Source organism: Trypanosoma cruzi, genomic scaffold (genome assembly GCF_000209065.1).
Source record: "Trypanosoma cruzi strain CL Brener 1047053514245 genomic scaffold, whole genome shotgun sequence".
NCBI classification, from domain to species: Eukaryota; Euglenozoa; class Kinetoplastea; order Trypanosomatida; family Trypanosomatidae; genus Trypanosoma; species Trypanosoma cruzi.
Window position 1 is genome coordinate 38,264 of NW_001849305.1, and position 25,258 is coordinate 63,521.

General features: G+C 54.8%; 5 protein-coding genes and 4 pseudogenes across 5 annotated transcripts, besides 13 other annotated features; 1 reads left to right on the top strand and 8 right to left on the bottom strand.

The window, feature by feature from the left end:
- Positions 1 to 50: part of a sequence feature (areas not merged during assembly with more than two copies in the genome that could not be assigned to a particular haplotype) that runs on past the window's edge.
- Positions 51 to 1,461: a sequence feature (haploid, Esmeraldo-like haplotype).
- Tc00.1047053509419.131 (trans-sialidase, putative) lies at positions 66 to 791 on the top strand (the record flags this gene model as incomplete). The annotated part of the gene is made up of 1 exon (XM_812908.1): positions 66 to 791. The coding sequence occupies one exon, from the start codon at positions 66 to 68 to the stop codon at positions 789 to 791; it is 726 nt and encodes a 241-aa protein (XP_818001.1).
- On the bottom strand, positions 716 to 2,170 carry Tc00.1047053509419.140 (mucin-associated surface protein (MASP), putative; the record flags this gene model as incomplete). The annotated part of the gene is made up of 1 exon (XM_812904.1): positions 716 to 2,170. One exon carries the CDS (start codon positions 2,168 to 2,170, stop codon positions 716 to 718), a length of 1,455 nt encoding a protein of 484 aa, XP_817997.1.
- Positions 1,462 to 4,403: a sequence feature (areas not merged during assembly with more than two copies in the genome that could not be assigned to a particular haplotype).
- Positions 2,370 to 2,392: a sequence feature (AT_rich).
- Positions 3,075 to 6,220: a mobile genetic element.
- Positions 4,404 to 5,327: a sequence feature (haploid, Esmeraldo-like haplotype).
- Tc00.1047053509419.150 (mucin-associated surface protein (MASP), putative) lies at positions 4,911 to 6,170 on the bottom strand (the record flags this gene model as incomplete). Its single annotated transcript, XM_812905.1, has 1 exon — positions 4,911 to 6,170. One exon carries the CDS (start codon positions 6,168 to 6,170, stop codon positions 4,911 to 4,913), a length of 1,260 nt encoding a protein of 419 aa, XP_817998.1.
- Positions 5,328 to 5,545: a sequence feature (areas not merged during assembly with more than two copies in the genome that could not be assigned to a particular haplotype).
- Positions 5,546 to 5,602: a sequence feature (heterozygous, non-Esmeraldo-like haplotype).
- Positions 5,603 to 6,403: a sequence feature (areas merged during assembly that could not be assigned to a particular haplotype. This can correspond to areas where the two haplotypes were merged or to regions with more than two copies in the genome that were merged during assembly.).
- Positions 6,390 to 6,436: a sequence feature (A-rich).
- Positions 6,404 to 6,407: a sequence feature (heterozygous, non-Esmeraldo-like haplotype).
- Positions 6,408 to 25,258: a sequence feature (areas not merged during assembly with more than two copies in the genome that could not be assigned to a particular haplotype).
- Positions 6,653 to 7,339, bottom strand: Tc00.1047053509419.160 (mucin TcMUCII, putative; the record flags this gene model as incomplete). Its single annotated transcript, XM_812906.1, has 1 exon — positions 6,653 to 7,339. The coding sequence occupies one exon, from the start codon at positions 7,337 to 7,339 to the stop codon at positions 6,653 to 6,655; it is 687 nt and encodes a 228-aa protein (XP_817999.1).
- Tc00.1047053509419.190 lies at positions 9,451 to 10,695 on the bottom strand (annotated as a pseudogene).
- Positions 10,950 to 11,402, bottom strand: Tc00.1047053509419.211 (annotated as a pseudogene).
- Positions 11,879 to 11,953: a sequence feature (AT_rich).
- On the bottom strand, positions 12,633 to 14,795 carry Tc00.1047053509419.230 (annotated as a pseudogene).
- Positions 15,901 to 19,122, bottom strand: Tc00.1047053509419.245 (annotated as a pseudogene).
- On the bottom strand, positions 22,417 to 25,258 carry Tc00.1047053509419.260 (dispersed gene family protein 1 (DGF-1), putative; the record flags this gene model as incomplete). The annotated part of the gene is made up of 1 exon (XM_812907.1): positions 22,417 to 25,258. A coding segment is annotated over one exon (2,842 nt), but the record flags the coding sequence as incomplete, so codon positions are not given.

Sequence of the window (25,258 nt, forward strand, 5' to 3'; positions counted from 1 at the left end):
ACTGTGAAATTGTAAGGCTCTGAAAGGACCAACAGCACACACACCGCACACACACACATATTTATATGCTCTCACGTGTTGCTGCTGCAGTGAAGGCACCCCGCACACACAACCGTCGCCGCGTGACCGGATCCAGCGGAAGGAGGAGGGAAGGAAGAGAGAGTGAGCAGCAGAGGCCCAACATGTCCCGGCGTGTGTTTACTTCCGCGGTGCCGCTTCTCCTCGTCGTGATGATGTGCTGCGGTACTGGTGGAGCTGCAGCCGCTGATGAGAACGGTGAGTCAGAGACAGATCCAAGTTTTGAATGGAAAGTCATCACTGGTGGTGTAACTGTGGAGTCGTTGGGTGTTCCCGGCCTTCTAAAAGTGGGGAGTGGCGTATTTGCCGTTTTCGAGGCGCAGTGCAAAAAGAACGGTGAAAACGACAGTTTTACTGGCATTGCATCCCAACTTCTCAAGAAAACAGCGGATAACCAAAAGGAGGAGGTGCTGAAGGATGCCAAGGTGACACAAGTTTTGGAGGAAGACGGTTCCGAAGACCCAAAGAAGAGAGTAGACGTGAGCCGACCAACAGCAGTTGTGAATGGAAGTGATATTTACATGCTTGTTGGAAAATACTGCCGTGAAGACGCTGCTACCTGTAAGGCTACGAGCGAGAAGTTCAAATCGGGATTATTGCTGGTGAAGGGTCACGTCGGTGGCGAAACCGGCAACAATCAAATCCATTGGAAGGAAACCGACGGTCTACCGCGCATTCTGTTGGCGACCAACACAAATCCTTGGAGCGGCTGATTGGCGGCGGTGTCACCAGTTGTCACCGTGTCATTTGTTTTGGCTGTGGCGATTGCTTTTGTTGTTGGGATTCCTGCATGTTCAGCGGCCGCGTTCTCTGTGACTTCTGATGCGTCTTCAGGATCGGGAGTCGTACTGAGCTGTGCGATTCTTTCACTGGAAGGTTGTCTCAAGCCATTTTTGGCCGGATTGCTTTCTGAGCCATCGTCAGACTGCAGGGCCGTAGCTGCTGTGGGGCTGCCTTTACTGTCACCATCTATTGCCGTAGCACTCGTGCTGGCGGCTGTCGTGAGTGGCGGCTGTAGTTTTCCCTCACTGATTGTCGGAACAACATCTTTTTCGAGGCCTTTCTTGTCGTCCTTCTTTTCTCCAGCAGCTGACCCCTCAGTATTCTTCGCGCCATCGTCATTCGCACGACTGTTCTCAACACGATGTCCACCTGTAGAAGAGGATTTTGGAGTTGTTTCCGGTGGATCGTTGGCTGATTCACCCTGCGACAAATCCAATAAAACTCGTTGTTTATTTTGATCCTCTGGCAAACTGTTAATTGGGCGTACCCCCGTTTCAACTCGTTGGGCTCCATCCAGTGACTGTGACCGCAATTCCTGCGGCTCAGACAACCGCACGTCTGTCACTTTAATTGGATTGCCTCCAGACCCTTCTTTATCTTCTCTTTCGTGTTTAGTGGCAAAAACTTCCTTTTCCTTTACTCTCGGGGATTCTCGCACATGCGTGGGTGTTGATACCTTCTCAATTCCTGTTGTTTCTGTCTCTGAACTTGGGTTTCCTGATGCGGGTGGTTTATGTTCCGTTGATTCCGGCGGAACTCCCCTTCCACTCGCGGGATCACCGGGTTCACTCTGCAACAAACTCGGTGGATCTTCTTGTTTTTGTTGAAATTTTTCTTCTGGCGGAGTGTCGTTGGAGGGTATCGTTTTTTCACCTTCTTTTGCTCCATTCGGTGACGGCTGCCGTAAGATCTCATCCTCGGTTAAGTGCAATTCCGCCTCTGTCGCTGAATCGCCTTCAGACTCCCTTTCACCTCTTCCTTTTTGAACGGTTTTCCCTTTTTCACCATCAGCTCCAACTCCACGGCCATCCGCTTCATCTCGCTCAACAACGACTTCATACGTTTCCTCCAAAACATCGTCTGAACGTCGGGTCGGTGATTCTTCAACTTCTGGCGCTTGTGGTTTCACGCCCGATATGACTGGGGATGACAATTTCTGTTCCTCCAATTTTTTGTTGTCCCCACCACCAGAAACAACAACATCCACCACCGCCGGCACCGCACCACAGCACGCAGAGGGCACACACCAGCAGCACAGCACGCAGAGGGCACACACCAGCAGCACACGGCCAGTCATCATCATCGCCATCACTCCTGTCACTTGCGTGTAGCCTTCAGCACAAACTAACAACACGTCAACGCAGAGCAAAAGGGAATGGAGAAATACAAGGCCGCTACACCACACAGGACAGTGACCGCACAATAAGAAATGATGACAGCTTGCACACAAAACATGATACAGTTGGAATCAGTGGGAAGGCAAAAACACACACCACCTTGCAAACCAGAAATAAAAATAAATAAATAAAAACTGGGCTTAGAGTCCGGCAGTGCTCCCGGAAAGAATGAAGATAATTCATTTGGAAGGACTTTTATTTCATGTGCCATGCGGCGCAATATAGACGACCGTGTGTTTGTGTATACATATTCCTTGCAAAAAATGGTAGAAGCAAAACAATGAAGAAGAGATCGTACTGTTCCACGAGCCCACACAACATCCCTCACATTACGTTGCGGCATCCGGCCTGTTCCTTCAGTCCTCGTACGCGCGGTCCGTGGGACACACGGCAATGAGGCCGGCACAGCGACTGGAAAAAAAGAGAAAAAAACACAGAAAACACGTCGCACATAATGCCGTGTAGAGCAGTTAAACAGCCGATGGGAAAGCAGAAAGGTACGTATTATTCCAATAAAACACAAACAGCAAAAGAAGAAAGGAAACAAGCAAAAAAACTTGGAATGAGGCCCTTGACAAAATTCGGTGAGCCCCAGCGATGAAGTCGCACCTTGTCGCGTTGCTGGGGCTTTGGTTGCGTATATCAACTGTGTAGCAGGGCGTTGCTGCGAGCACGACGGAGACCAAGACAACTCCACCCCTCGAGAAGGTTCCGCGCCATGCCCAGTGCGGGGAGTTGAAGCGGTCTGCCTGCAGACTGTCGGACAAAACTGCACGACCGTTTCGCTGCGGTCATTCCGTTGATATCACCCGTGGCGGTGACGTCCACAAGAACCCTGGCACCGAGGTGGATGGCTACATCACTATTTGGCAGCGTGACATTGCAGGCCTCTCGTTTGTAAAAAAGAATGCATTTGCTGCGCGATGGGAGCTGCATTAAACTGAAATTGTTCTTCTCCAGGCAACAAATAATCGAAGCGCCACAGCGGCAGAATTATCCGGCTGCAATGGCCTTCTTCAGGCCCGCACTGGGTGCGGTGGTGGCGTTGCCATTCGGGTGCGCCACTCTCTGCCGTGCGAGCGCCTGCCGCTCCCTGGCACTGACCTCCTGGAGACCATTGCTGTCCGTGTATTTCCACCGGCCAGCCCCAGCATCTGCGTGGTGAATCTCCACAAACCTCCCACAGCAACCGTTCAGAGCTCTTCGTTTATTAGTACCATTTGTCGCTTAGGACCCGCTGCGATTATCGCGGGTGACCCGAATTGACATCATGAGCTCCGTGACAGTCAGACACCACCAACGACTGGAGAAGAGAACTTCGTTGCTGTTTTAATTGATATGAAGTTTGAGCTGGCAAATGACCTGACACAGGCAACACGGAACACACATCGTAATGCCTCGTCCCCTGACGTGACTGCGTACCGCGTGCTACGTGTCACCCACTGGCGATCCACTCTCTACATGGATTCGGACCACTGCTTAATATCTTACTCGGTGGGGATGGAAGATGGCATTCCGCGAATAGCCAACACGCTGCCTCGGCGGGAGAAAGCCACTTTTGCCCTGCGTGAGGCGGATTGGCCTGCTTTCACCTCGTCGAGTGAAACACTTCTTGCCGCCGCGTCCGCATGGTTGGATATTCGCAGTGGTATCTTACGAGCAGCTGAGCGCCATATCCCGCGCGGCAGCCGTGACAGCCCAAAACAATCTGGACAAACAAAATGGAACAAGCCGAGTCCGCTGCAGAAGTAGCATAAAAAGCACACACATTGCCTCTCCCGGAAAAATGCTGCATTTCACAGAATTCATCCGAAAAGGGAGGAACAAAATCAAGCCTTACGCCGTGGCTTCACTATGCTTCTGGAAGTCCGTGTGGAAAAACTTGGGGCTTCATCCAGCCCAAGCTGGCGATATCTTCGCGGCGTGGCGGCGCCGCACCCTCATCCTCTGGAATCGGTTGTGCTCCGCACTGATCTTCGGACCGCGTCTGTGTCCTGCCTCGGCAACAGGCAAATCTGCTTGTCCGTCATTTCGTGCGGTTTCACGTGCCATACCGCCTTATACTGCTGCTGCTGCCCGCCGCACTCCATTGCCCCCTGGTGACGTGGACCAACTGACACATGCCGTACGTTAAGGAAGGCACTCCATGGTTTGAAAAGAATAAGAAACCCTGACAATATCTCAAAGAAAAAGAAAAAAAATAAATAGAAAATCATGCGTCCACATTCTAAGCAAACCAATAATCGATAATAAAAAAAGGTAATGGGCGCACCAACCACAACACAAGTAAAACAACAAAACAAAAAGCCGAATCGTGGGACAACCAGCGCACACACTCTCATTGCTCCAGTAAAGCAAAACACACACACAGGGAGAGAGAGAGGGGTCGCCCACTCAATGCAATAAAAACAAAACAGAAACAGTTACGGTGCTCCGCCCATGCAGCCAGGCAGGACGGCAGCGGTGCGTGTGGTGCAAAAGAGAGCACCAACGGGCCTGCATGGGTGTGCATGCAATATATACAATGGGCACATTATGTGTGTGCCTCGTGGGATGAGGTGAGGGCGAGAGTCCATGCAAGGGGACACACACAGAGAGTGAGTGAAAGACGAGTGTGTGTGCGGGCGGTGCATGGCTCTCTCTCCCTCACTCTCACGCGGCCACCACAGCAGCCGCACACGCAACAAGAAGAAGAAGCAAGAGAGGGGAGGTGGTGTGGGAGACCGCGGTGCTGCCGTCACTGTCGCCAGTCGTCACCGTTGTGGTTTTCATGGCTGTGGCCGTCACTGGTGTTTCTTTCGGATTGGCATCTTTATTTTCATTTTGTTTTCCCTCTGCTGTCCCTGGAGCATCGGATGCTGGATCACTGTTCGGGGTGCCGTCTTCAGTGCTCTTGTCAGCTTCATTATCGGCGGCATCACCGTTTACCGTGGGTGAAGGTGGCCCTGATTCTCCATGGTCGGCAGATGTTTCATTGTGTTGATTGGCTGCGATGGTGACAGCGCTCTTTGTTTGTGAATTGTTGTTTGAGTCCTTTTCGCCTTGGACTTCTTCTGGCTGTTGGACGTCCTCTAAAGTCTCAGGGCTGGAATCTCCATTCACTTGCGTTGTTGGTATTGCTGTTTGTATTTCTGCGTTATTGGTGGGATTTCCATGTGTTTCTGTTGGTGCCTCATTAATTGCGTTTTTTTTGTCTTCTTTTTTTTTCACCAGTTCTTCCGTCTCTTGTTCTGATAGTATTGTTACATCCGCCTCTTCTTCAGGACTGTCAGATTCACTGGGAAGAACTTCTTCTTCTTGCGGCCGGCTATTGGAGGTTTCACTAATCTCGGAATTTTCCTTCAAAGAGGGTTGCTTGACACCCTCAGTGCCAGAGCTGCCGGATGAAGAGGAAGAAGAAGACAATTGATCAACGCTTTGGTGTTGGGGCCCAGTTGCCGTACCGTCCTCGTGATCCTTCTTATCTCCTGCTACTTCTTCACCACTTGTATCCACCACTTCTAATTTCCTAACCTGTTCTTCTGTACCTGATCCTCCGGGCTTCGGCGGTAGTTCTGCTGGTTGACCTCCGACAATACTTCCTCCTGCACCAGGCGCTCCAGTGGACTGCGTATTATTGCCCAATTTATTATCAGGTGATGATACCTTCGACTTATCCTGAGGCGAGTCTGGACCACTCAATTCTTGTCCATCCTCCGCCTCAACCGCCTTTATTAATGCCATTCGAGTGGATAACAGCCCGCAGTTCGCCTTTAGAGACACGCCGTCATCTCCACCATTACTCGTGTGCCTCAAACCGTTCCCTCCACCCTCACTGCAGTAATCGTCCATCGCGTGTCCAAAAACCGCACCGCACCACAGCACGCAGAGGGCACACACCAGCAGCACACGGCCAGTCATCATCATCGCCATCACTCCTGTCAGTTACGTGTAGCCTCCAGCACAAACTAACAACACGTCCACAGAGAGTAAAAAAGGAGAAACAATTCACACAACCCCGCACCGTCCCATCCAGCAATGAGAGTCACGACGGCTACACCACAGAGTGCACAGCAGCAGAGCACACAGGACGAGACAGTTGGAATCAGCACGATTGCAGAACTCGCACACCGCACTGAAAACGTCAAGATTAAAAAGCAAAAAAAAGCAAAAAATTAAAAAATTAAACAAAAAAAAAACACAAGACTCCAGTGTACTTGCACATGAGTGTGTCCGGGTTGCGTTCAAAGTGGCGGATACAGGAAGCAGCAACATGAAGCACACATCAGGGCAGTGGAAGCAAGCAAAGCAAAGCACAATCATCATAATTACTCTTACTTTATACATCGGACCACAGTAGAGATGCACATGCCCCCGTGGCTGAGTGCTGGCACGCACAGCCCGCACACACCTCTTCAGCCCAGAGTGGTGTACGCCAGCGCGGATACGGCGAGCAGCAGCGGGGCACACACCCACGCAGAGCTGCTGAGGCTGCCGTCGATTTCGCGAAGACGTGAAGGTGCGCGGGTGGTCGTCGTGGTTGGCGCCTCTGTATTCATGGCCGTATCACTTGGTGCCTCCGGCGCAGTGGTGGCTGTCGTAGTTGGTGCCATTGTTGTAGTTGTGGTCGTTGTGGTTGTCGTGGTTGGTGCCTGTTCCTTAACTTCGTTATCAGTTAGCGCCACTTCTTTATTATGCTCCGGATTATTTACACCTGACTTATCGGAATCACCTTTTGATCCTGGTGAAATGATATTTTCTTCTGATGCCCCTGACTGACCAGACGCATCTCTTCCATCTTGCGAAATGGGCGCTCCACGTGGTCCTTCTTCTCCTGTACCTGTCGGAGATGGAGCTGCTGGAGCAGAAGCGGTCAAGGCTGGTCCCTCTGACGAATCGGACTCCTTATCTAAACTCTGTCCAATACCTTCCGTAACTTTTGCTCCTGTAATTTGGGAATCGCTTGAACTCCCTGAATCCTGGAGCGTTGGATCTTCTCCAACTTTAACAGTTGTATCTTCACTCCCTGCCGCGCACACGTACGGGCAGCAGCACAGGGCAAGCACCAACAGGGCGCACAGCAGACGGCACGTCATCATCATCGTGAGTGTGGTCGTTCGGTGGTGTGGAGCTGATCTGCACAGTGAGGGACATGGAGAGCAACAGGGTAGACGAGAGGTGCGGCAGACACACACACAGAGGGCACCCCACATGAGGAGAGGGCAGCGGCCAGGCATGCACCGTACGCCGCAAACCACGCACGACACACACTCCAATCCACGGCAGCAGGCACACACACACACAGCCCTGCCGCAACACCAACACACAGATGGAAGAGGGAGAAGCAAACAGGAGCGGCACACAAGGCTCCACCGCATGCACATACGGCGAGAGCGGTCCGTCGTGTCGGCACTCCTCACGGAGGGTACGCACACACACATGAGAAGGTGCAGCGCACAAAGCAACACAAAAGCAAAGTAAAAACAATAAAAAGAATAATCTCTGCACACCGCGTGAATTCGTTTTCCACGGGAAGTGCAGCCAATATTCATCAGAAGAACAATCTTTTTTCCACTAGCCTTCTCTCCCCTCCAGCACACACCATTTCATGCAGGCCCGGCCACCATCGCAGCCGCGGCTGCACAATTGACACGAAGATGCCAAAGATTAGAGTTGTTGTGGAAGCCCGCGGTGCTACTGTCACAGTCGGCAGTGGGCCGCTCATTCCCATCATCTCGTCATATCCACGGCGGTGCTGCAGAGCGGGTGCAGCGGCAATACACCCAATGGTGCAGTACATCAGCAGCAACACCAGCAATGGAAGTGGCGGCGTGGCATGGCGAGGCTGGCGCATGGCCTGAGGTAAATGCATTTCTTGGTTTCGTGTGAGCAGCAGCAGTAGCAGTGCAGCGTGGCTGCGGGAGGCGGGAGACAAAGGAAAAAGAGAAAGAAAAAAAATGAAACGATTTAGTGCCAGTGGTGCGTCAGAAAGCGGCACACGCAGCGGAGTAACAGGAGACCACAGAGGCGGCCATACACACCGCGTGCGCACCAACTCCATCAATGGGAGAAACCGTCAACCCGTCGTCGACTGAGCGTCCATCACCGTCGCACACATCCCTTATCGGCCGCAACGCTCCCTGCACGCGGAGTGTTTGGTCTGCTTCCCTCGTGGTGTTGCAGTGATTGTGTGACCGTCCACCAACCTGCCACCACTTGCACAGCGTCAGTTTCAGGTGCAGGAGCATCGCACAGCGCTCTCTCTTTCTCTCCCAGCTGCTCATATCATATGGCATCACCGCACGGCAGCCTCATCGTGATGCACAGCCCTGAAGCGGGGGTGCAAAACGTCGTGTGTGCAAATATATTTTTACCGTTTCTCTCAGGATGCTCAAAAACAAGCGTGACGGCATTGCAATTGTCATGACTGTTTCTCCCCGCACTGACACTGACCGGGAGACTACTGTGAACGCACTGCGTGGAAGTCACCATTTCCGCCGTTGCTCTCTTCAGCGGCCCACAAACACACCGGCCGTTCCAACACGGTGGATATGAGCGTTGCCAAATACAGCCACAAGCACCAAAACACCAACCCCCACAGTGCCCTCCGTGACCATCCGCAGCGTGCGTGCGTGCGTTCTAAGACTTCACACCACTTCACAGCGTCTGCGTTATGCCTTGTGTGCATGTGCTTGTATGTTTGGCAGCGCCGATACTTGCAGAGCAGCTGTGCGCCACAAGAGAGTCAGAAGAAAGCAACGGCAGAGAGGCAGATAGCACACACGCAAATTACTCATATCATCACGCACACACGCAGCCCGCGGAATGGGTGCTCTCAACCACAAAACAATGAAAAACAAAACAAAAAGCCGAAGCGTGGGACGACCAGCGCACACACTCTCATTGCTCCTGTAAAGCAAAACACACACACAGGGAGAGAGAGAGAGAGAGGTCGCCCACTCAATGCAATAAAAACAAACAGAAACAGTTACGGTGCTCCGCCCATGCAGCCAGGCAGGACGGCAGCGGTGCGTGCGGTGCAAAAGAGAGCACCAACGGGCCTGCATGGGTGTGCATGCAATATATACAATGGGCACATTATGTGTGTGCTTCGTGGGATGAGGTGAGGGCGAGAGTCCATGCAAGGGAACACACACAGAAAGTGAGTGAAAGACGAGTGTGTGTGCGGGCGGTGCACGGCTCTCTCTCCCTCACTCTCACGCGGTCACCACCGCAGCAGCCGCACACGCAACAACAAGAAGAAGCAAAAGAGGGGAGGTGGTGTGGGAAACCGCGGTGCTGCTGTCACTGTCGCCAGTCGTCACCGTTGTGGTTTTCGTGGCTGTGGCTTCGACTGGTGTTTCTTTCGGATTGGCTTCATTATTTTCATTTTGTTTTTCTCGTGTCCCTGCGCCATCGGATGCTGGATCATTGTTCGGGATGCCCTCTTCAGTGCTCTTTTCAGATTCGTTATTGGCAGCATCACCGTTTTCTGTGGGTGATGGTGGCCTGGATTCTGCATGGTCGCCAGATGGTTCATTGTGTTGATTGGCTGTAATGGAGGCAGCGCTCTTTGTTTGTGAATTGCTGTTTGACTCAATGCCGTCTTGGGGTTGTTGTAACTGTTGCACCTCTCCTGAATCATCAGCGCCGGAATGTCCATGCAGTGGTGTTGTTGGTATTGCTGCTTGTATTTCTGCCTATTCGGCTGGTGCTGTTGTTAGTGCTGGTGCCTCATGACCTGTATTTTCTGTATTTAATTCGTTTTTTTTTTCACCAGTTCTTCCGCCTTCTCTTCACGACTGTCGGATTGGCTAAGAGGATCCCTTTCGTCACCTTCCGGTGAATCATCGGAGGATTCATCACTCTTGGAAGTATTCTCCAAGTTGTGTTCTTCACCGTTCTGAGTGCCAGGGCTGCCAGATGAAGAAGAGGAAGAAGATGATTGATCAACGCCTTGGTGTTGGGGCCCAGTTGCCGTACTGTCGTTGCGATCCTCCTTATGATCTGCTTCCTTTCCTCCATTTGCATCCAACCCTTCTGGCTTCACCACCTGTCCTCCTGTACCTGAGCCTCCAGGCGTCGGCGGTAGTGCTGCTGTCTGACCTGCGACAATACTTCCTCCTAAACCAGCCGCTGCACTGCCCACTGTATTAGTTCCCACAGACGTATCGTCCAACTTTTCCTTCGTATCTTGAGATAAACCTGGACCACCACTCAATTCATCTTGTCCAGCTTCCGCAGCTTCAACCGCCTTTATTAATCCCATTCGAGTGGCTAACAACCCGCAGTCCGCCTTTAGAGACACGCCGTCATCTCCACCATTACTCGTGTGCCTCAAACCGTTCCCTCCACCCTCACTGCAGTAATCGTCCATCGCGTGTCCAAAAACCGCACCGCACCACAGCACGCAGAGGGCACACACCAGCAGCACACGGCCAGTCATCATCATCGCCATCACTCCTGTCAGTTACGTGTAGCCCTCAGCACAAACTAACAACACGTCAACGCAAAGCAAAAAGCAACAAAAGAAAAACCACCGCTACACCACAGTCCCATCCAGCAATGAGAGTCACGCACAACAATAGCAACAATTAGGTGGGCGCGGTTCAACAACAATCAAAACAAAAAAAAAGAGGAGCGCTCCTCGAACGCGGCCCGTTCCTCACACCCCCACAGTCACTATTACTGTTATTCTCTCTACTCAGGCCCTCACAGGCACGCCACGCTCACTTCAACACGCGCCCCTCCAGCACAGGCCTCGGAATCGTCGGGCCCTCCCAGCACACGCAGTCCGTCATGCACTCCCGCTGCGCCGCAACGTACGCCACCTCCTCCCTCAGTCCAGCAGCTCCGTGTCCGCCACGTCCTCACAATCGCCGGCATGCCCCGGCCACACACAACACACACAGCGCCACAACGTCGTGCCGCCTCTCCTCCCCAATCATGAGCACAGCGCTCAACAAGTACTGGCGCACGTGCCGCATGCGCTGCAACCACACGCGGATCAGCCTCACCGTCATGCACTGCATCTCGTTGTCCTTGTGGTTGGAGCAGACCCTCCCATCCTCTCAATCCACGGCCTCGGTGCTGCAAGAGCCTGCCGTGAGGTGCCACCTTTGTGGAGGACCTCAATGTGCAAAAACAACTGCCACCCTCATACATCTCCACTCCCTCCACCCACCCGCGCAGAAGGACGGTGTCATGGGGAAGAGAAGCCCGCCGCACAACACATACAAGAGGGCAAATGCAATAGTAACGCCATCCACGTCGCACCGTAGTAAAGTGCCATGCGCACAGCACACACACGGCGGCAACGAACGGGACGCATCCAACTCCACAGCGCTGCGCTTTACTTCTCCCTTCCCCGGCGGACTGTCGTCCCACACTCACAGTGAGGCACGGCGCACACCATCCGCTCCCCTCCGAGTTCACTCAGCAGGCCGGCGCCCAGTCACCCTCGTGCCATCGCAATGGGGAGCACAAACAATCGTCGTCGCGGACCATCGGTGCCTCTAGCAGGAAAGAAGAAAGAATAAATGAAGGGCATGTCAACAGCACAGTCAGCAGAGGGACACTCAAAGGGACACAGAGACACACAGTGACAGCAGATGCGGTAACTACAGAAACAAGCCGCAGGGATTAAAAAAAAAAAAAAAAAAGATGAGAGTCCGGGATAACTCCCAAAATTAAAAGAAAAAAATAAAATAAAAATTGATTTGGCGGGACTTTTATTTCATGGACCGAGCATCACAAGACGACCAACCGTGTGCTCGTGAATATACATATTGCCCGCACCAACAAAAGGAAAAGCGAAATTAAAATAATTAAAAAAGATTGCACTGTTCCACCAGCCCACACAACATCCCTCACATTTCATGCGGCATCCGGCCTGCTCCTCCAATCCTCATTTCGTGCTGTCCGTGGGACTCCACAGCCGCAGGGCCGGCAACACGTGTGGGCGAAAACAAAAGCAAACAAGAGCGGGGAACACTTCACTCATTACAGTGTGCAGCAACCGAACATTACGCAAAGAAGAAACAACAGTACCTATTACTCCAGCTGAACTACAGTGAAAAGACACTAATAAGTAAAAAAATTGGGGAAATAAGAGATAAGTTAAAAAGCGCGGTCAATTCGGCACGTATTCTCCGTGAGGAGCCACAAATCCACACTCTGTGGCTCAGAAGGCTGCCACGACCCAAATACAATCCCAGAAGAAGCAGCAACACACAAGACACGCACACACGCACGGTGTTGTTGCCGCCTAAATCACGCAGTATCAATTTCACGTCGTTGAGAGAGGCGAGGCAGTCGTCGGGACTCACGCAGCTCCACACCCTGCGAGGTGACTATTTGTAGTGGGATTCGTGTCCAGGGGCGTTGTGCCCATTCATTTCCCTTCTGTAATATCCCCAGCAACGTGCTCTCTGACGCTGTCAACTACTCGAATCTTCTCGGGTGGTGTTGGAGCCGCTTCCCTCGTCGGAACGGGAACCCTGTCCTTGAGTGCACGCATCGCAGTGGAATTCAGTGGGCGGCTGTACAGAAAGACGTCCGTCACCGTCACGTGGGATTCGTGCCCGCCGAACGCGTCAAAGCGAACCCTCAGGACATCAGGTGGCCTCCCGCCCGTTAACAGCACCTCTTCCTCCCCCAGCGACTGACCATCAATGTGCACAGAGGCCTTGTTGCCTTGCAGCATAAGTGCCACTTGGTATTATTTCTTCGGCTCCCAAGTGCTGCTCCGTGTTGTTGTCGTGCCTTCGAACGCCGTCTACCACGTTTTATTGTGGCTGTACGAGAGTCCCACGGTATGATTGGACGCAGTGTCCGCCAACACCGCAGTCAGTAGAGGCGTGTTCCCACTCGGAGTCTCTTCGATGGTCACCGACACCACAAGTGTGAAGTTGTGGCTCAAGAATACATGACGCACTTCATCACCCCGAGTGTTCACAGGCCATATTGCCCTGGACTCAAGTCCCGTCAATTGAAACCCATCGTTGTCCTTCGCTGCATTCGTCACCGTCGCATGCAGGCAAAGGTACTCGTCGTTCCACGTGTCATCGCTGGCCGCATCGGACAAAACTGCCACCAGACCCGCCGTGGGTGTAGACACGCTGGAGAAGAAAGTGTCCTTTTGTGCCCAAGTACTGAGGACGGAATTGATTCTACTCAGTTCCTCCGTCAGGCGGAAAAGTGAGATGACACGGCCCTCACCAATGCCCCTCCGTTGTAAAAGATGCAAATTGCCATCCGAGTGCAGCAGGGTGCTGGCGAGCATCCAATCCGCGGCTTTGTCCGTAGAAACCGGTCCAACATGAAACGTGTGGTTGTTGTCCGTGACCCAAAGTTAGAACGCAGTGGCCCTTTTCTTCCCTGAGGCGTGCCCTCTCTGAGTGTACAGCATGACCTTCCTTTCCTCAATGGTCGCGGTGATGAGGGCATCCACACGCAGGCTTTTCTTCTGAGAGACTCCCGATCGTGCGTTGACCCACACGGCTGAGAGTGTCCCAATGGCCTCCGTCCACGCTGTCCCCATGTCACGCGACTCGTACACCCTCTGGCCATTCTCGCAGTCAACAATCATGAGAAGTGATCCCTCCCACTCGGTGACGCGGAGGTTAAGACATTTCGCAGGGGACATGTACTCAGAGAGCGCCCAGGCACTGCCGCTGTCCGTCAAGCAAATGATCATGGAGCAAACGTCTTCTGCCTCATTCACCGCCATCAGAGGAAACACAAGCGTGCCATCCTCCATCACAACACCTGAGCCACCAGAAGCAATGAACTCCGTCCGTTCCCCTTGTGAGAAGCAGAAGAGATCAGTTTCGGGAGTGGTTTGGGGTCGCCCCATTCGATCCGTCCACTCTGCTTGCCACCCGTGGGATTCGTGACATCACCCACAACCAGTTTCGGCTCCAAGCCGCCCTCCCTCCAACACCCACCTTCGTAGGACACATCAGAGCCTCCCGCAAGAAGAAACACTCCGTTGCCCTTCGTGATTGTTGTGGGGCAGAGCACAACACCCAAACTCTCCTTTCCCTCCGCTGCACCAAGCACGGTGTGCGCCCTCCATGCATCTTTTATTGACCTCACCAACAACAGTGAACCAATTCCACGCAGAGTCGATGTACCCCGCAACCACATCAGAAGAAAAGGACTTACTTAATGGAGCACCTTGAAATTCGTCATTCATGTGACCCTCGGCGAAAGCAGCAATTACTCCACCAGCACTGACGAGAGAGAGTGAAGCAAACAAATCCCTCTTCGTAACTGGAACAACCCCACCTTCGGCTGCGCCAGCGTCGTCTGCGGCACAAACAATTTCTTCTTTTTAGATCCCCGCCCTGACTTTGGCACCACAGCAGGCTGCACGGTGTTGCAGCACACCATCACGACGAGTAGAAGCAGCACCGCGGAAGTAAGCAGACGCCGGGACATGTTGGGCCTCTGCGGCTCACTCTCTCTTCCTTCCCTCCTCCTTTCGCTGGATCCGGTCACGCGGCGACGGTTGTGTGTACGGGGTGCCTTCACTGCAGCAACACGTGAAAGCATATAAATATGTGTGCGTGGGCGGTGTGTGTGTGTGCCGTTAGTCCTTTCAGAGCCTTCGAATTTCACAGTAGCGATTAGCGCTTGGTCGTAGCTTCCTTCCTAGCCTGAGTGCGCTTGTGTGCAAGAAATCAAATTAATATTCAAAAAGCACCAAAAGAGGACGTGGCAGGGAAGTGGGTGGCGCCACCATTCACGGCGTAACACATCCGCTTCGTCGTAACCGCCACAGTAATTACTCTCCCCGTCCACAACGGCCCAATCACTGCTAGGCCGCACACAGAAGCAGAGAAATTGACGTTTGCGCACAGGCCAATACACCCTCCGGCAAGCAGCACCAACCAACAGACAGAAAAAAAAATTAGGAGCAAGCAAAATCCCATGTGCTGTGGGATCCTTGCAAGCAGCGCTCCCTCACTGCAGGACCTCTATTAAAGCGTTCCTCGCTGCAACATCCCCCAACACCCCCTCGGCGTGTCGGTGGATTTTCCCGTTCACCGGAAGAAACACAGCGAGATGTGTCGGCAGGGGTCGCGGACACACAGAGCGCACCGTCGACGCGATCAACGAGCGCAGACACTCGTGAAGTGCGATCCCACAACCGCGATCCCTCCATTTACTTTCCTGGACGTGGAGGAGGCATGAAGTGTCCTCTTCTCTACAGTAGTCCTAAAACGCAAAAAAATTCCGCAGAACATCCCGCGCAGCCACGGCCTCCTCAGCAGCCTGACAGTCCACGCCGTCGCACCGCTCCTCAAGAGGTCGCCAGGCCCGGTAAAGCAAGCAAAGGGGGACCAGCAATTTGGTCAGGGCGTTCAGAAAAATGAGGCGCAGCAGTCGGGTGAGCGCGGCCCATCCACGTCCTCCCCCTCAACCGACCCACCACACAGTCGAATCACATCCTCTGAAAGGAGCCGTGGTGTCTAACAAAATAACACGGTCACTAACGCCTCGTGCCCTCCTCAATGTAGTGCCACGACGCACACGAGGCATCACAAGAAGGGCAAATCATTGCATTCCATCGGCATAAGCACGGAAATAAAGCGCGGATTTTGCCCCTGTGAAATTACATCCGAATCGTCTCAGCCACGGAGTTTGTGTCACCGACCCTCAGGAAGGGCTGATGCATCAACTGCCGCTGACTGATCTCCGGCGATAAAACAAAAAAAGCCACCGTCTCTCGAGGTTCGTCGTCACCCTTTCCCCCCATTGAAGGGAAAAAAGCAAATTGACGCTGTGGGCGTGTCTAGCTGACAGAAGCGGAAGAAGTGACTCCAGCCGTAGAACAAATTGAACGGATCCTCCTCCCAAATCCTTCAAAGAGACCGGTCGGACAGCTGCCGAGTTTAACGGCGCGGAGGACAACACATTGAATGTATGGAGCACTGCAGCAACCTGAATATATTCTGCAATGTCCGCGGTCAATTCATAAACGTACAACAAAGAGACAGCAGGCTCAAAGGGGCGTGTGAACCTGTCAATGATCACCCGCGCCGGAGGATCGCCACCCCCACCCTCCAAGGGCACCTCAACGAAGTCAAATATTTCCACCGCATGGCACCCACCACACAATCGCGTGGCATAAAGTATCGCCTTGCAGCACCCCATGCAATGCAGCAATCAAAAACCATCTCGAACACGGCGTGCGACAAATATACCGAAAGAAGGCGCAGCAAATACCCTCCACATCTCAGCATTTCCAATCATCCAGTAAAAGGCAGGAGCACCAGACAGTAACCACGGACTCAACAAATATGGCGTCAAAAGGCAGCGAGATGTCAGACGCCAAAAGGCTAGCATTTCTTCCCCCGTGGCACTTCCACGGATGAATGCAACTGCCGTGCCCTGCGGCCTCTCGACCGCCTCGAGACAACGTTGCGGCCACAAGGCAACGGCTCAATGTGGCTGGCGATCAGATCCAGTCGTCGCGGCAAAACAGTACAGAAAGTAGGGTGGTGGGCCCGCACATTCGCCTCGTCGATGCCTGCCTCCACTGCAAGAGTGAAACTCGTCTTCCCAACAGCCGCGCTTCGGGTGGCTGAAACACCTGCCCTCACATTGAAAATGACATCTGCAAGTGCCTGTAATTCCTCAACACCGCCCCTCAGAAAAAAACAAACCGGCGCTCAAGCCCTGCAGTCACACATCCCTCGTAACCATTTGCAAGCTTGTTATCCAGCAGAAAGACCCAAACAGCATAACAAGAAGACCGTTCATTGCTGGCAAGGGAAAAGAACACGTCGCTTTCATCCTGCAACAGAATATTATGCCTCCTGCGTGACGCGTCTAAAAGTACGCGAAGCGCCAACACCGGAACGGCGGGCATGATGCCCCATGACCCTCCCTCACCACAGAAGTCCAAGAAGTGCAACAGACCAACCTCTCACCAAAGAAAAGGCCCAATGGAGCGGACACTGCAGTGTGCGGACCACACAGCAGAAACACCCTCAGAGAACGAATGCACCTGAATGCCCTTCAGAAGGGGCCAGCGGGTTGGCCGTGAAGCCAACAGACACCGAAGATCCACCTGCTCTGCACGCATCCAATGACGCAATTGGGAGCGCAATGTTACAGGGCACATCAACCAGCCTGTTCTCGTCTCCGTCTGTGCGGGCACGACAGTCCTGCCATCACCCTTCGCCCTCACAAAGTATTCCACAGGGTCCTTTGAACCAAAGACCACCACACGGCAATATGCCACCGGATAAGTGATCCCCATACCGCACAAAATAACAAAATGTTCCCACGTCGAAACTCGCAGTGAAAACAAGCACAACTATGAGCAACATGAGGGTTGTCTGTGCTGTGTTTCGTCAAAACACTCTATCCTTCATTGGTTCAGGCCTCTGCCACACGGCAAGAGACAGATGTAACATCACTTACACGCAACAGAGTGAAATCCGCAAGAACATTGTAAGAGTCATACAGGACGCAACAGCCACCAGCCCACTCAGCAGCTGTTGTGGTCATATTCTGCAAAACATGATTCACGCCCACAGGGAAATTTGTTGTCCAGTTGCACAAATAATTGTTGGGCCAAGCAACGTGGGCCCAAGAACGACGGCGCCAGTCGATATTAGGCCTTGGAGCCGCCAGTTAGAGCCACTGATTGGAATAAACAGCAAAGCCACCAGCGGCCAACAAAAACTGCGACAAGACATTCGTGCTTGAATCAAAGAACGGATTCGTCTCGTCTAGGAAGAAGAAAGAATAATATTTTTCCTCCTCACAGTGCCTTTCAGCAATAAAACACCATCATGCGGTCCGCCCTTATCGGCATTACTCAGGAGCACAAGAACCGTGCAATGTGTAGAGGACTCTGCACTCAAGCGGATGAGATGCTCCACAGTGGCAAACAGACTCCTCACAGGCCAAGCATCAACCAGTCGCGAGCAGCATGTCTCTTCATGGGCTCTCCGTTTTGGTTCCAGCCGAGACGGAAAGCCTTCGTCGCTCAGCACCAACCCCGCGTTGCGCCGTGTCGTCAAATAAAACAAGTGAGGATGACAGAGCGCATCATCGGGGAAGTTGCCCTCATATGTGGGAAACGGCATCGCACCCGCCGGAAACAGGTGCGCATGATGTCCCTCCACGTCAGCCGCGCAGACTGTCAGCTGAAGGAAAATTTCGGTGAAAAGGAAGTCAGCGCACTCACCTCCACCCCAGGCAGTTTAATCAGAACAATCGAAGCACAGGGTCGGGGGCTCCACACTTGTTAAGGGATATCGTGACGCTCTGACGCGTCCACTTGCATGTCCACACAAGGTCCTATTTCCTTTTCCTCCTCTGCACGCGTCCGCATCGCCTTTTAATCCACATCCAGGAGGGATTGGATGACGAGTGGCAGCTGGTCAGCAAGCAGCGTTCCATTCCTTAAGGCTCAAAATATCGAAGCCCAAAAATCACTGGCTATCAATCAATGATGCCGTTGACACAATGCCTCCTCTGGCCAACGCCACACACTTGTTCCGGAGCACATGTTATCCCATGCCTCGCTGACGCCACCCTCAGCATCCCCTACAGATACACCGTGCATTCACTCCTAAAATACGGGTGTGGAGTACACCTCAATAATAACTGCACAATTAGCCTGCAAACTGCTCGTTGAAAGTTGTCATTGTGTTGGGTGTCAGGGGTAACGCACTCACACGTTGCGGCCCCTCAGGAGATCAAACAAGATAGCAATCATCATTCAATTGGGATGGGCTTCGCAAACCCCTTGCGACTTTTGTCCGATGGTGTGCTTCAGTGCATATGAAACCTTGTCTGTGGGACGGAATGCCTATGCGCTCTAAAAAAGCAAGAATGAACTCACGGGAGAAGAATACATAATATAACAGAAGCAAAATACCACAAATAATAAAGAACGGAGGAGAAATTATATGGAGAGAGATATATATATACGAAAATAAGCTTTGATCAATGTATAGATATATCGATATGGGCATGAGAATAAAAACGATACTTTATTCTTATTCATTGATGCATCTGTATAGATATGGATATATCCCTTCTCTCTCCTACAATTGACAGATTGCTTGATTTCTTGGTTTATTCAATTGCTATTTTATTGGCTGCATATGTATATAGATAGGTATTTAGTTGTCGATATTGATATCTATTCAGCGCTGTTGATATATATATATATATTGTTACTATTCCTCTTGTCTTCTCAAACAAATACGAAGGCCCACACGCCAGCCACCATCGCAGAGCACGTCCGCCCAACGATCGGAGATGTAAAAGAGAGACCCGGCGCCAGAAGTGGGAGCCGCAGTGGAGGCCGTGAAGCACACACCACCGCTACGCACCCGCCCCGGGGATAGCGCGGTGGCTCGATAATCCGTTGCCGCCAAGAAGCAATAAAACAACAAATCACAGAACCAACCAAAAAATGGACGCTATAAATGAGGAAAGGGAGAAGAGGGCAGCCTGCCAGGAGCAAATACGGCCTGCCGCATCTGCGAGGGGCCTCGTGCCTTCTCGCCGCGCGGAGGTACTGCTGGGGCAGAGACCTTCCACTTCAAAGTGGAGACACACCAATATTTCCGTGAAGCACGGCTTCCTCACCTCCCCGATGTCCACTCCATGCTTTTTTCTGGATGCCTGCAGAGCCGGGCAGCGGAGTAAATGCCGACCTGCCTCTCCGCACAGTTCCGGTCGGCCGGTTTTCACAATGTCCGGTAGATACCCGTGGCGTGCCGTGCGGTAGCGGGTCAGTCAGGCATTGCTGTGGCACGGAAGCCCGCATGCTGGACGGCAAAACTAAGCTGGTGGTGATCCCATCGGGCTGTCGTCGCCGGGCAACTTGCGCCTTCTCGGCAGCCTGACCCCTCTGCCGTCGTGACATCGGCGACAGCGTGACGTTCATCAACGCATGTGTGCGTGCCATTTTAGACACACGGTGCACTGTTTCTCGGTGGCATTCTCCTGTGCAGAGGCGGGTTTTCTGTTTGGGTTTGATGTTCTTCATGCGGAGGTTCAAGCCTTGCAGCGCGTGGCTATTTAATCTCCATTTTTTAGTGTCCTGGTTTTCTTGCTGTCGGGTGTTTGTGCCGTGTGTGGGTGGTCAATCCCCGGCATTCTCCGCCTGCCTGTCGCATCAAGGGCATTTATGAAGTGCTTCCTTCTTCGGTGCCGACCGTAGCCCTGTGCTGGAGTTTTCGTGTGCTCGTATGCAGGATAGCGGTCCCGTCTGAGCCTGAGCCCTGAATTCACACAGTACATGCATCCCAACGGTGTGGATGCCGTCAGACCGTCATATTCCTGGCAACGCCTCCTATTTGTCGGGGGAACTCTTGCTTGTGGAAGTGCCGAAGATGAAGTACGATTCCGGGTTGCTTGTCCTACAACGCCATGCGGAAACTGCATGGGGTGGCTTCGGCATGGGCTGTGCAGTCTGTGGCGGGGGTGCGATCGTTGTGCCGTCTCTCACTCTCGTCCTCGCTCAAGTGCTGGGCGGTGGTTCCGGTGGGATTTCTGGCGGTTCCGGCTCACCGGGAAAGCTGAACTCCCGCAGCGCCTGGGAGAGCGCGTAAAGCCATGGGGGTTAACCATGTGCGTCACGACACCAGTGCGGCAGCTGCAGTGCTTGCCGCACACCGGGCAGTCTGCCGGCCGTCGGATCGTGGCGGTGTGGGGTCCAGCAGGAGGAGGAGGCGTTTCCGTGCAAATTTCTTTGCGTGCCTGCTGTGCAGCATCCGGGCCGCACCAACGGAATGTGCGTGGGATGGCGGGCTGCAGTGGTCGTAGCAGCCATCCGTATTTGTGCGAAACCCCGCTGCGGAGGCGGGCCAGTGCGGCCTCTTCCCCACGAGTGAGGGTGGCGTCCGTGCGCGTGGGTTCCCAGTCGCCTGCTGCAGTGGAGCGGTAATCTTCTGGCTTGAGCTGTCGGGCACGAATAGTACGTTCGGCCAATGCGACGATGCCGGTGCTCCATTTGTCAATGAGCTGTGAGAGGTCGGACGCCTTCTTAGCTTATGCATCACAAGCTTCGTTCTTGGGTACGCCGCAGTGGCCAAGGACAAGCTGTATCCGTGTGCACGCTCCTCGGCGCTGCGGGCAAGACAAAAGGGTACGTCCACAATGTGAGTCACCAGGTGATCCAGAACCGTCGACATTTGTTCGCGTGCCTCCACGGTTCGACGAGTAGGTGCATAGGCGCACGCTGCCGTGGAAAAAGTCTCGGTGAATATCGTACTCTCCATGCTAACACCACACCCCTCTGTATCTGCTGTGGTGCATGAACTTCGCACGGCCGGAGGGAAATTGGGGAAAAGAAGGAACTCCTCGTGTGAGGATCCTCGTACCAGCGTGGCCAATCCGCGACGATATCCCTTGCCTGTGGAATGCGGTGCGACAAATAAATCAAAGACAGCGCCGTGAAGGGATGTGCAAATTGCCAAAATTGGCCGTCACACCTCCTGCACACACAAAACACGCGGGCCGTAACGGGCAACAAATCCCAATGCCGCAGCATCCAAGGCTCCCACGTTTCACGTGCACACCTGAGGGATCCAGCCATGGCGGCAGTGCACTTGAAGATCATTGTGGAAACTGACTGGGATGGCTTGGTCCGTCATTTTCACCGCTAAAGAGACATCGATCACCCTGTGCACTCGCCACGCCAGGGCAGGCCGAAATCACAGCAATACGTCGCGCCTCAATACTTAATCCCGCTCAAAGACGTTCCTGGAAAACTGGAGCCCTGCTCCTACTCTGTCGCCGCTTTGCTTCTGAAAGCCGTAAAGCCTCCTGCATGTAAACCCACGATAAGGCAGAGCTGCAATTCATTACTTCCAATAGGCGGTTCACCGTACCCTTTTCCATTGCACAAAACGAGCGTTGGGTTCCTCGCACGCAACTCCATGAAATTACAGTCCGATAAAACACAACACCAGCAGTAACAAGAGCGACAACTCAATCCCCTTCCACACAATCATCGTGGAACGGGAGCAACTCCTGAAAGCATCCGCTCAAAATAAAAACAAATCGATAGAAACAACGACCAACAACACTGTCGGTGCGGTTAACGATGGCTGGCTGTGGTGCGCAGCAAATCCGTGGCCCTGCGCCCTCCCGCATCAACCAGCACCGCACGCCTGCCAGTTCTACGTGTTGCACATCACAGGAGGGTGCGATCACTTTTGCAGCTCGCACTGGATGCACGGTCAAGCAGACTCAGGGCGTCGGAGCGGGTGTCGCCGGACACAGACTGCAACGGCGGTGCGGGTGGTCGGTACGACGACGCGCCGGTGGTGTCTGAGGCGTACGACGATGACGCCCTGTCGTGGGGCTTCTGCGTTTCCTCGTCACTCTCCTCGTCATCGCGCAGCAGGGCCTCCAGCCCACCACGCCGAGGCTCGCGCAGCTCCTGCCAGTGGCAGTCCTCCACGTACCACACAACCATGCTGTACACAGTGACCGCAAGCAGCACAGTCGCCAGCAGCAGCACCATCGCCGCGTACGCCCTCGCACCGCCGTCGCTCGGCGCAAGGTGGTTGGCCGCGCTGAACACGCACAGCGCCGCAAGGAGCACAAGGCTCGCCGTGCGCATCACCGTCAGGAAGGCCGAGCGCATCATGTTCGTGAAGGCAACCACGCTCGCGCCCGCAAGCAGCACAGCCGCCATGCAGAAGTACTGGACGTGGCAGCCTCCCACGGGCGGGTGCAAAGCCGCAATCAGGCCCACCACGCACAGCACCAACAGCTGGAACACGCACCAGTACACGTGGCTGCCCCTCATGTTTGTCAGCATGCCGCCGTACATCCGCTGCTGCGCCGCAGGGTGCCAATACCCGACGGGGTACAGCAGGCGCTCGTGCAGCGGCTTCCTCGAAAACTGCCAGTACCTCGTAAAACTCGCACCCACGTGGCGGGCAATGAAGTAGCACACGCCAGCAGGAAACGCCACACCGTACAGCACGCCGGCGACACCAACCACGCGGTGCTGCACGCGGGCACCGGGCATCGCCAGTGCAAGCACGGAGCCAAAGAAGATGCCGAGGTGCATCGCGTGCGCCACGACGTACGTCAGGCTCGGGAAGCGCATCGCAGCCCACGCACTCACCGCGTCCACGCCGCGCCACCGCTGGAAGGCCGCCATCACACCGTAGTGCACGCACCCGAACACAGCGGCGAGCAACACGTTGCCCACCACCATCCACAGCGGATCAAGGGCAGCGAACAACGACAGGAAGTACGGCAGCGCAACGGTGCTCGCACGCTCCTGCGCCGAGGCACATGACATCCTCGCAAAAACGCCGAGTGCCTGCATCTCCAGGATGGAGCCCAGCCCGCCGGTCACCACCACGGCAACAGCCGCCGCACCCGCAACAACGCCGGTGATCGCCGAGAGGGCGCTGGCAGCGGCGGGCAGCATGTCGGACCTGATCGTGAAGGACCCAAGCAGCACACCCTTGCAGCCGCCGGACACCGCCACAGCGTCGCAGCGAATGACTATCGTCTCGTCGGCAACAATGGAGTAACCGCGGTGCACGGGCACAGCCAGCTCCAGGACGGTGGACGGATTCGTCGCGTTGCGCACCCACGTCGTGTTGCTCAGCATCGCTCCCCACGGGCCGCCAAAGCCGCTCGGCTGCACCGTCGACACCGGCACGAAGCTCAGGTGCGTGCCGAGCTGCGGATCGCGTGCCCACCGAAACGGCGGCGGCAGCGCCACCATCAGCCGCGTCGGGACGGCGCTCCCACCGCCGCGGATGTCGTTCTGCGTCAGGCTCCCACCAGCCGCCGTCGTCGTCACGGCGAGCGTCGGGCACGCCACGTCGCTCCACCATAGCGTGCTGCTCACCGACGCCGTCGGGGTCCGCGTGGGCGGCAGCGCCGTCGTCTCCGTCACCTGCAGGGTCTCCGTCGGCCCGTACTGCGTCGGACTGTAGTGCGTCCTGCTCAGGCTCGGCGTCCACGTTGGTGTCAGCGTCAGGCTGCGCGTCTCCGTCAGCGTCGCCGTGTGGCTCAGCAGCGGCATGCCGGGCGTGCGGTTGCACCCGTCCACGTGCGGCAGGTACACCGGCAGGCAGTCGCGCCCGTACCCGCCCTCAGCACAGCGGCAGCGACACGACCTCGACATCGCCCTCGTCGCAGCTGCAAAGCAGCGCACGTCGGCGTCGCACACGCCACACGCCACGGGACGGAATTCCCCGATGATGCCGGCGGACCTGTAGCCCATTGGCTGCAGCGTCTGCCCGTTCAGCGTCAGGCACCCCACAACGAACTTTCGGCCGGCGCCCACAAGAGCAACGGTGCCGTCCATCACGACGGGCCCACTGCCAGCGTTCCCGTGGAGCGTCAGCGTGCTCTGCGCAAGGTCCGCACTGCGCGGGTACGACGGCACCGACAGAAGCCTGCCGCTGATGCTGTTGCCGCGCACCGACAGCCACGACCCGGACACAAACGACGCCGACCCCCGCAGCACCAGCAGCGCGCCATCGGTCAGCGCACCGGCGTTGTCGTTCACTACAACGGCGGACGCGTTGGCCTCCACCCCGCTGTCGAATACCAATCCATGCGCGGCGTACACCTGGCTCCCCGACACGCGCAGCACAGCGCCCCCCGACGCAACCACGCGCGCACTCGCGTACAACGCATAGTCGCCACCGAACACAGCCGCGTCCAGTGCGACACCGCCACCGACAAGCGCCAGCACCGCGCCGTCCACCACCACCGTCCGCCCACCAGTCATCACGGTCACGAGGGCAACGCCAGACACAACCAGCACGGACCGCACGAGCCGCAGGCCCGACAGCACCAGCACCGGTGCGTACGGCGAGGACTGCGAGCCGGGAAGATACACAAGCGGCGTCGGCCTCGCGGCAACCAGCAGGGAGTCCGTCACCGTCAGCACGGACCCCGTGGGGAACGTGCCGGTCAGCACAAGCGCGCCGTTCAGCGCCTCCAAATCGCACACAGACAGCTCCACCGGCCCGCTCTCGTCGCTCCCCGCCGCA